A 10,820-nucleotide genomic window follows, 5' to 3' on the forward strand; every position below is an offset into this window, starting at 1 on the left:
GTGTGTGTGTGTGTGTGTGTATGTATACGTGTGGATTGAGGAGCATTGAGTGATATTTTTAGCATCGCTAGCTATTTTGATTATATAGTCAGATGTTGATTTAAATTAATACTCATTTATAGTTGTCATAATCACCTATGAAGCAGAGTATTTACTACATATGGTTTGTCTAACTTTTTCCCCGATCTTATTTTGTGAAGAAGAGAATCATTGCTAGACAGACAAAAAGCTCGTTTATTACGTTTTGAAGTCACCGCGTTTACTGATGCTCGGCAAAACTGACTACCTTGTGATACTCGGGCATGTGTTGGTAGAGTTAAGATTCAATTTTATTGGTGTCCACCCCTCGATAATATGAATCCATATCCTTCACATATTTAGCTATAGGTTGTAGATCAGAGTATTCCATCGGATCTGTTTTCAATATGTCTTTACGATCTCTTTGTGCCTTTTATTTTCATTAGGCCTTGTCGGCAAGCGGTGCCCGTTTACGCTAGAATGTCCGACGAATATGTCTCGAAAGGAGTTAGATTCTACAAGGTCGATGTGGATGAGGTACGTTCGGTTGCTAGTGCAGAAGGCGTATCAGCAATGCCTACTTTCAAGGTCTACCGCGAGGGTGCGTGTGTTGGGAGTGTGCGGGGTTTCAACCAGCAAGAACTCGTCAGAGTTATTGATGAGATATTATTGGGCACCTCTAAAGTGCATGAAAGGTTTGTATATCCGATTGTAGATCGGTGATATTACCTGTATTAAATTCGAAGTGGCTCTGCTGCCATCAATAAAGGCAAACAAGTATTCGGGTATGCAGTGGCTTATAGTTTGGCGGCAAGTAGATGTGATCGTGATCTTGACTGGAATAAGACTCGCACAAACCGGTATTTCTCATGAATGTAGCTCACGGTAGCTCTTTGCGAGGGATTTCATCAAATTTTCCCCTGGACCATCAACGATTTTACCTATGCTTGCAATATGTTTCAGTAAAAGTCGTATTTAACGTGAATCAATCATGTTTTTAACACGTACTGATCTAGAAGAACAATATATATGCACGATGAGGATATGAACCGATGTTCGATTTTTATAAAGGATACACGATGTTTGTGTGCGACAGTACAGCATCCAGCTACAAATGTCGAACAAATGAATTTGATGAAAGACACGCATCCATATGGACATTCGATATAATAAAAGCTAATTCACTGGTATACTACATAATCTAAAAGAATAAAATCATGTAGTGTAGATATATTGGCATTATAGGATCCGGTTTGGTTGTAGGACTAGGACACAAAAGCACAATAAACTCGGCGCTATGGTGTTCTTTCTGACACTGAAAGAAATTTAAGACATCGAGAATCACGATTGAGCCCCAAGTGACAACGTAGTACAAGTAAACTTACATACATTTCGTTCAATCTTTAGTTGGAAGCACTTTCACTCCTCAAATCAGCTACACAATAAAAGCGTTGAAAGTATTTCAAGGATTCGGAAAAAGAATTTTTACTCTTTTAATGTGAGCAGAGGTGTCGTGGAGTTGAGGTGGGGGAGACGATCAAACGCCAGCCGTGGTTTTTGAAACCACTGCCGCAAAAGAACATTCAACTTAGCGTCTATAGACTGGACTGGGAGAGGGGCAATTACCATCACAAGTTGTAAAAACGGAGAATTCTTGAGGACCCGGAGTCGCGCAGCAATCACTGGAGGGACACACTCTAATAGGACCCTCGTCGGGTGTGACAACAGCGACACCGTTGATAATACTCGGGAAGCTGCAGAAGTCTGCAGCGTTCTCGCATGATTCCAGCGCAAGAACGGAACACTGGGCGTCTTCAACACAGACAAGATCTACATTTTGGATGAATCCAGACTCGCACTGGATACATACTATACCTCCGGAGTAGCACTGGCTTTCTCCGAGGCAGTTCGTGAGATTTGACTCTACCTCTGCAGCGAAGTCACAAGCAATCTCGTCGAAGGTGAAAGTACCTCCGTTGGGGTTGAAGGGACTGTCTGGATTTTCGGAAGGTGCGCCTGTGACCTGACCAGTCAAAGAGTTGATAGCGTTGAAAGCTCCTGAAAGGGATCCTCTCCTATTATCACCCGGTCTTAGCTCTAATAACAACTCGACTGCAAAGAATCGGCTTGTGACACGTCTTAGGAAAGCTTCAGCACACGCTTCGTCACAAATTGTAAGTACCAGTGTTGTAGTGGTCTTGTTTACGTTTTCTTCATTTACCGAAGAATAGTAATCAACCAGATTAATTGGCTCTGGCAGGTTGCAAGGGGCTCCAGTACCATCGATATCCTGGCAAGCAACGACATTTAGTGCCTTGACAAGATCAATAATAAATTCATGTTCATGGTGGCTATCAAAGCCAGTGAGGGTGAGCTCGACCACAGACGCGCATTCGGGTACCATACAGTCACCGTTCGGTCCGCTAGGGCCGGTTACCACACGTGTGATAGTGACAGTCTCGGTCTCCAATTCCGTCTCGTAGTCCGTGGGGCGGTCAGAGATATCATCAAAGTGCATGGTTGTCTTGGTGCTCATGGTGGTGTCAGGGCGAGGTCCAGAGCCTTGTCCAGAGCCTTTCATAGGGCTATTAATTGCTGGAGAGCCATCGAACTTTTCAAGTCCACCGAATACGGTAGAGCATACCGATGCCAGGATAGCGGTCTTTAGAATAGTGCGAATCATCTTCGTGTACGAACTCAAGTCCACCAAAAAGTGAAGATAGCGTATCAAAGAAGTGCCATAATATATCAAATGTGTAATAAAAAAAAATACGGATTCTAGCGGGTTTTTCATCTGCATTTCCGATTGTAATACAATCTTCGGGTAGTTGTCAGTATGAGTGCAGTGCCAAATCTACAAAAATAAAAATAAAATTGGCTTGTTTGCCAGAGCAATCAGCAAACCCAATCCCTCGTCTCAGTTTCAATTTAGATTCTGTTGTCGGGGATTTCTTATAATCGGCCAGTAAATTTCGTGCCCTGAAATAAACAGTGGTTGCCAAGGAGGGAAATTTTTAGGCTGAAAACCAATGAGAGGGACACCTGACCAAGGAAATTAGGAATCTATATTCCCAAGAAGGAAGAATCGACAGATTGACTAAAATGTTCGCATACAGCCAGACTTATCAGTCTGAGACTCTGAGTTGTAGTGAATTGTAACCTGATAGGTTCAATATCACATACGACCCACACTGTGAACATCTGTGTGACACAGTGTCTAAGTATCAGACGAGGTTTTCTTTTGTGATTATAGTTTACACCCGCGTGCGGGGTGACCTTCATGGGGCATCAACTTCTAATCTGTACCCTGTTTGCAATGTATCTTGCATGTACTTATAAATGTGCCAAATATTGTAATATGTACTGTAGTTTGCTTCGGTAAAGTGTGCATATGCACGATCAACAGCTTTACTCTATTCGGAAGGGTCGTCATTTTCGAGAAGCACTGACTTCCGTCAGGATTCTTTGTTTACAATTCCAGAAACCAAACGGATGGCGTAGCAATATCATTTGTCCTTCATATGCTAGCTCAAGCACTGTACACATTTCTGGGTTTTAAGGTAAAATCCAAAGTTAAAGACATTTCTAGGAAGGTACAAATTTTTCAATTGAAGTAGGTTGAAGGATGAATGAAACTTTAAATTGGTTCCCTATTGACATGATCCATCTTGGTGTACAGTGCTTCATTTGTCATGTCGAAGCGATTTTTGAAAACAGAATGGAACAAATTGGAAAAGATCGATTGCTATGAGGCAAGTAGGCATGAGAGCAATTATCTGACATTGCTATATTTCCGTCATTGAAGGTAAATATTTGGTCAGTGAATAACAATTTTTTATGGACGAAGTAAAAAAACACCTGTATTGTTTTGCGTATTGAGTATATGTTCGATTAATGTCTATTTCACTCGCGGCAATCACGCATCTGATGTGTTGATGTAACACGTCAAGCTGGAGATGGCATAAATAGCATTCAGGTGTTGCAAAACTAAGTTAGCAGTAATAAAGAATTCGCACTGGCCTGGTATATTTAAACATAGGTGAATTTAACTTTGTCCATACAAACTAGGTGCTATCTGCTTTGTGTGAAACAACCCGTGCATAAAAACCGTATGCGAATGCAGGTGCACACATGTACTTGCGAGGTTTTTAGCTTGTGTCTTCCTGTAGGATGTGTCTGAATCAATAATTTACAAGATCCTGCCAGGTGGACTTTTTTTCCTTTTCTTTTTCTGAAGACGTATACGGAGAAGGGGTCGCTAGGCGACGGTGCTCAGACACTGGGGGCAGTGATTTTTCTAGGGTTCTTAAATATGTGTGTATATCAGATAAACAGACCAGCTATATATATATCTACATGTAGAACTTTATTATGAGTTGGTGGTGCTGCCGCCAAATCTAGAAATGATATTTATCAGGTAATGAGCTCCAATATCAGCTGATCGTAGTCACACACGCGTTCGTAGCACAAAATACAGTTGCAATGGGCTGTGTAAAGCCTTGGACCCTATATTAATATTCATTTATCAATATCATGGTCTCGTTGCCAAGTTGAATGGCAAACTTTTTTTCGCCCCTATAGAATAGTACAGTCATCGGACATGTTTTGTACAGCCAAAACTACAAGCGCGACAGAGAGCTACTGCGTATCTTGCATTTTATATTTAGGTCTACCTCTACCGTGTATCTCATCCGTATCTTCAAAGCGTAAGGCGAGTACAATAGAATAGGACTTCAAGTATCGAAAATATACTGATATTATTGTCCGTGGGATACAGACTACTACCTGACCACGTCGCAAGCCATATTTAGTTGCCAGCTCGTATTCTCCTGTATACGTACTGGTGTACAACTCCTAACATTGCACTTCTTGTTCTTAACTGATATTATTTTATCGTCTGGCCCGAAAATTCAACTTGCCAAATATCTGAATGTCGCTCACTGGAAGGATTTCTACGACGCTCACAAAGAGCGCTAATCGCGAACCAGAATCCGATCCAAAGTTTCTCGTGTAAGTTTTAAGTGATACATGTGTCTGACAATCGTCTCGCAACCTCATCTTGTACTCTATATCAAAACACACCTATTTGCAGCTATACTGCTGCAACTACAGGAGTCGTACTTCCTGTCAGTTATGAGTAGTGATCGGCAAAGTCCGCAGACTCGAGATCAAATGACACTATTTGCCCATAGCGCTAAAGATGTAAGTAAATTATTTCCGCCTATTTTTGTGTCTTGCAAAGCTAACACTACAGACGAACTAGAACACGGTAGCCACTTATTGATAAAGATTCACCTGTGCAATGGTCCGGAAAATCGCATCCAATATGAAGCATAGGATATAAAGATACGCAAAAATAAAGTGTCGATTTGGCATTGTCATGTTGTCCGGAAAATTGCCCCAAGATGAGCACTTCCATGTAACCCATATACCCGTTTGCGTACCTCAGATATTCCACTCGTTACTTAAGCTACAGTGACTCATTTCCTGACAATACAAGGGTTTACAATAGGTCAGTCACAGCTCTTTGAAGACGCCCTATTCTGTCGTTGTGTACATGTATACAAATGCTACAGCCGATGGAAGCTGCACCCATGATATCACCAACTGTCGTGTTCGGCATTTACACCACATCCCAAAGTACGGGTCTCATACATCCGAAAAAAAACTTCGAATGATGAACCTTTTCAAGTTATTACCAGATACTACGAGCGAGCTCTAAAAATGTCATTTCCAGACCTTTAGTATACATAAGAGTTGGCATATTTAGAATGAGGTTGTCAAAACATCAACTGTTACTCGCGCGCAGATATTAAATTAGCTGGACAGTCACTATAGTATATCTTTTGAGATGATTTAGTTTCCACGCTACTCTTCTTGTTTGAATGATATAATAAAACATATCAGGATGGATAGAACACGTGCCGTTCGTTGAGTTTCCCGACTAGAATTGCAGAGTCGTCGTGGGTTCAAGTTTCAAGCAGTACAGTTGTAGTACCTGCGTCTTTATGTCTAAGTAAAAATACGTGGAAATCCGTTGGGGTACACGTACGTTCCACTTTATATGGATCGTACAATTTTCCATTCGTAGAAGATCCTGCATAATTAATACCAAGCTGGGTAACGTACGCTTTCTATACCTAACTTCAGTGGCTCGACACGCTAGTTGGGATGAAACACTTGCATATATGAATACGTCTTTAGCTTCTGGAACTCGCAATGAGTGTTAAATTAAACATTTTGTATTACTATACGAAAACTTAGCGCAACGCGAAGTACCATCGAGTAGTGCGGGTCTACATGCAATGCTTTCTGATATTGTTTTCTCCACCGCGAGCAATAGTGTGCCTGATATGAGCCAGAATATAATAACAGGCTCGTGACCAAGGCTCTCAAGAACTACTCAGGCCATATCGACTACCGTCTATGTGTTCTTCATCATGAAGCCATATGCATTTCCTACCAGCGTCAAGTAGAAGCTGATGACAACCCGTCATCGCTTAAGGTTCCTTTTCGGACCAGAAACGTTAATTGATTAACTTTGGCGCGACCTCGGTATCTCTTGATCACATGATCGACTTCAAAGCCATGGATAGTAGCATTAACAGCAAGGCAAGCATCAAGTACATCGAATTGCTGTCGATCGCCGTTCTGGAGGCGGTCTTCGGAATACCTAGAATGACAAGCTGTGCTCGACCATCCTGTATGTGTGCGTATGTATGCACAGAGTGCTTCAGCACATTCGATGAGTCGCGTTGGGAGTTTACATAGGTTCGTGCCTCGGGGCTAAGGCATGAATTAGTCAGTTTCGCCTGTTGATTTAGTGCAGGGGGTAATATTAGAGAATGATCTCAAAATGATACAACCAAACGGCACTATGGACTGATTCGGTAAGCTCGATATATGAATTTGAGCCACAGCCACCAACATACGGAAAAGGAAGAGGTGTGTAAAGATACAAAGCATACGAATATGCCATACACAGCATTGTTATATAGGTCATGGGCCCAAATACACCCAACGAAGGTGAACTGGTACACACTAATTGAGAGTGACTCCCACCACATGCATACCTGCATCAACGCATCTCCCATTTCATAGTCGCTATATGTGTGGCCGAATAATTTGAACTCTGGGGTCTTGTCCAAGCCTTCGTTCGCCGACAAATTCTTCACCATATATTCCCCACTGCCGCCGGTGAGCTCATAGCCTGTAGAGGCAAGATCGGATACGCAAAACCGTTGAATGAGGGATAAGTCACAATTAAAAACACCTGAAAACGAGCGCAGGTTACAACATCCGGTTTCTGCTCTTATCACACACATAACAGTGTACATTCAGGACCATACCTCGGTGGCGGTAATAGCCTCTTACGCCAACACCGCTGATTACGCAGATGTGCTCGAAGCCGCACAAGCGACTAATAGATTCTGCCGAAGCCATCAAAAACTTGCCCACGCCCGTGTGTTGAGAATTGGACCGGTCCGTGTGCTCGCGCGTCACCATTTTCAGATTGCCGTATACATGCAGCTCTCTAATACGTGCGTAGGGTTTCTCAGCAAATTCATTCAGGTAATGCCTGGGTAAGTGTAGGAGTCATGCCGCGAGTTAAAAAGCGTGCTGGATACAGAAATCTATACGCGATAGCGATCAGACAACGGCAAACTATGCTTGAGAAGGTGGTAAAAGGTACACACTGGCAAGGTGGGAAGAACAGTGTGCTTGAGACAAAGCACAGTGTGTGCCTTACTGTGGTATCCTTGGGTGCTCTCCGCGCACTCGTCGGCAATCGACATCATTCAAACGCAGTCGCAACAAGCCCAGCAACATAGCATCGTCAGGAGAAGCGGCATCCGTACGAGGAATTTCAACGGACAGGAATATCTCCGTGCCTTCCAGTTTAAAAAAAAAGTCACAATCAAGAATTAGATCTAACACCGGAACCTTCAGCTTGGGTAATATGTGACATAATACAGCCGACTAAAATAACGTTCATCGAAGTATTTAAGTTTGGGTCCAAGTGGTCTGATTTGCTAAATCAGTGAATAGGCGTTCAAATCGATCTGACAACGCAATTTTGACACGATTTTCAATCTGGACAAGGCAAACTCTAGACTGAGCCTGTATTTCTGTACTACCAGTTGCATTGTATACATTCAGCATTATATCTACAGAAGTGTGTAATCTCCACGTACGTATACGGCCATAAATATATCGGAAAGCTCATACCTTCGTTGGCTCGATACACTCGCATGAATAGTCGTGCCCGGCTATCACAGTCCACAGGGAATGAGTTTGCAATCTCTCGCGATCGAATGTCATAACACGCTTGCCCGTGGCTCTTCAGTTCACGTACGATGTGCTGTTGTAGATTTGATTTAATATTTTCACTTACAAAGCCCAGATAGTCGTTTTTAACCGTTGCCTCAGGAAAATCTCGATGAACTCGATTGATGCGTGTCCATGGTGGGCAAATCGCCATACCTAGTGTATTTCCGAACACATGATTTAGATTGATGATTCAGGATAGTAAAAGCGTGTCAGAAGAAAAAAAATAGCTATACACAGAACAGAAACCTAGCATATGCCAAATATCCGGCCGGCTACAACAATCTCCACTACATTATTAGTTCATTTCTTGTTCCGAATATACTATACGAAGGCATTTGAAAAGGCCAGAATGGAAAGGGGGGTAACGTAGATGTGATACAATTTTTGACACCAATCCATACAAGTAGCGTGTTTTTACCCATGCGTATGGTCGGACTTACCATGGCGTAGTATATCCAGGAACTCTTGGTACTGATGCTCAGCCATTGGCTTCCACGAGCCATCCTCTTTCCATTTGCGAGTGACTGTATACGGCAGATCTAAGCAAGGATACAGTTTACAATAATCCAGTTGCAACTCTTCGCCCCCAAACACCTGCAAGTCACACACACAAAACGTAAGAATGCATTTGTTTCCAAATGGTTGACATAGCATGTAAGCATGATTATACAGCGACCCTGAACAAATCCTGCATCCCATATGCAATACAAAGAAGCACATATAGATTCTCTGGTCTCATTTGTGCACTCGCACATCAGCTGAACTGGGAGCTAATCATGAGCGACGACACGCATTTGCACTACCCAAGCGAGTGATGTACCTCCGATAACATTTCATAGTCTTTTTCCGGCGTCGTTCCGGGAAGATCAGGCATCAAATGGCCATCTACCTTGAATGCTGCATCCCGAGCAAACTTCAACGCATCTCTACTCTTCTGAACACCGTGGCCTCTGTTGTTCAGCTCTAAAATATCGTCGTCGGTGTGTTGTATTCCCAGTTGTAGACGTGTACACCCCAACGTTCGCTTGCGGTTGAGTGAACGCTGCTCACAAACAGATTTTTGAGTATTAGTGCGATCCTTATTGAGCCGATTCCAAATAAACATCGAACCTTACTATATCAGACTCGGTGAGAAATAAATCCCCAACATATACGATCACTGTGCTCAATCAGCTAGTTCTGCAGGCTCGAAACGCGATCACGGAGAAAACAGAGCTTCCGTAACTGCTTCACAAGAAGGGTACAAACGCGCGAATCTAATCACGAAGTATACATCACGTCTTGACAAAGTACAATACCTTATTGATACAATCCGGCCTTGTTTCTAATACTATGCCGATGATCCTGGCACATTCAGATGTCTCGTTGATTCGTTTCTCTTCGCTCAGTGAGAGCATAGGTCGGAGATTTGCTGCTATCTTCCCAAGCGAGTCGAATCGCAATCCCTTTATGAATGAACAAAATTTTGATTCTGTCAGGCACTTAGCGCTCGGAGTATGATAAAAGATCAGCCAAGCCTCGTACTCAAAGGGAAAAGCTCAGTGACATACTGCTTGCATCGGATTTAGGCCCACCCATTCTCTTGTGAAATGTGAGAGGTCGCCGTTTAAGCGAATAGACACTCTGTGGAATTCATTGCAGGCATAGAAAATCTGATTGATGAAGTAGTCTCGATATTTCTCGTCATATGAATCCCAAGTACCACCCAGAATTATCATCTGTTTAAAAGAGTGATTGTATTGTATTTGTATTTTAGTCACGAACAACAACTCTGAAAATGTGAGTGCATTCGTGAAAACATTTCGGAGAAGCAATGTGGACCCAATAGAGATCTATGATCACTAGAATGGGAGTTTCGAACTCAAATATCAAACAACCGTGAAGCTGCAGGCCACATGTCTAATTAATCCACAAAACTAATCACAGCAACATAACATAAAGAATATACAAACCTCGCATTTGTCAGGTGGATGACCCATCATCTCCAACTCCAATAACCTCCTGAATATTTGGCCCGCTCCATCGAAGTTCTCTATAGCTCCTCGGATAAACGTCCCCTCCGAACTCAAATACGACCGTGACATGTCCCTAGGTGCCCCATTCTTCACCGTTTCATCGGGACAGAAGTGACAATCAAATGCACAACTGAAGTTGTTGCCGTCTGTGGCTACAGAAATGGGTAGTACACCAGAGCGACTGCGAACCGACTTGTTTTTGGTTACGGAGTCGATGATGAAGGAAGATTTCACTCTTCCAATGCGCACGAGCTCTTGATAAATCTTGTTAATCTCAGCCTGTGCGAGAATTAATTGTGCATGTGTGAGGACAAACCTTCATCAAAAGCATGTAATACAGTACATACATAGATAAATATGTATCATAGATAAATATGTATCGCAATACACTTTTAATATATATACATATATATATATATATATATATGTGTGTGTGTGTGTGTGCGTATGTGTATA

At 42.5% G+C, this 10,820-nt stretch overlaps 3 protein-coding genes across 3 annotated transcripts; 1 reads left to right on the plus strand and 2 right to left on the minus strand.

Moving 5' to 3' along the window:
- Positions 1-498: 498 nt before the first annotated feature.
- SARC_05507 (hypothetical protein) lies at positions 499-741 on the plus strand (the record flags this gene model as incomplete). The annotated part of the gene is made up of 1 exon (XM_014300636.1): positions 499-741. The coding sequence occupies one exon, from the start codon at positions 499-501 to the stop codon at positions 739-741; it is 243 nt and encodes an 80-aa protein (XP_014156111.1).
- Positions 742-1,371: 630 nt separating this feature from the next.
- On the minus strand, positions 1,372-2,733 carry SARC_05508 (hypothetical protein). Its single transcript, XM_014300637.1, has one exon. The coding sequence runs from the start codon at positions 2,699-2,701 to the stop codon at positions 1,607-1,609; it is 1,095 nt and encodes a 364-aa protein (XP_014156112.1). The 5' UTR covers positions 2,702-2,733; the 3' UTR covers positions 1,372-1,606.
- Positions 2,734-5,867: 3,134 nt separating this feature from the next.
- SARC_05509 (hypothetical protein) lies at positions 5,868-10,660 on the minus strand (the record flags this gene model as incomplete). Its single annotated transcript, XM_014300638.1, has 10 exons — positions 5,868-6,830; positions 7,092-7,228; positions 7,368-7,597; positions 7,769-7,910; positions 8,248-8,502; positions 8,790-8,943; positions 9,170-9,391; positions 9,648-9,794; positions 9,900-10,067; positions 10,302-10,660. Coding segments are annotated over 10 exons (2,060 nt in total), but the record flags the coding sequence as incomplete, so codon positions are not given.
- Between the last annotated feature and the right edge of the window lie 160 nt (positions 10,661-10,820).

Source organism: Sphaeroforma arctica, assembly GCF_001186125.1.
Source record: "Sphaeroforma arctica JP610 unplaced genomic scaffold supercont1.353, whole genome shotgun sequence".
NCBI classification, from domain to species: Eukaryota; class Ichthyosporea; order Ichthyophonida; genus Sphaeroforma; species Sphaeroforma arctica.

Excerpts from the sequence above, each read along its gene's own strand:
- SARC_05508 (XM_014300637.1), bottom strand. The coding sequence starts at position 2,701 with ATGATTCGCACTATTCTAAAGACCGCTATCCTGGCATCGGTATGCTCT.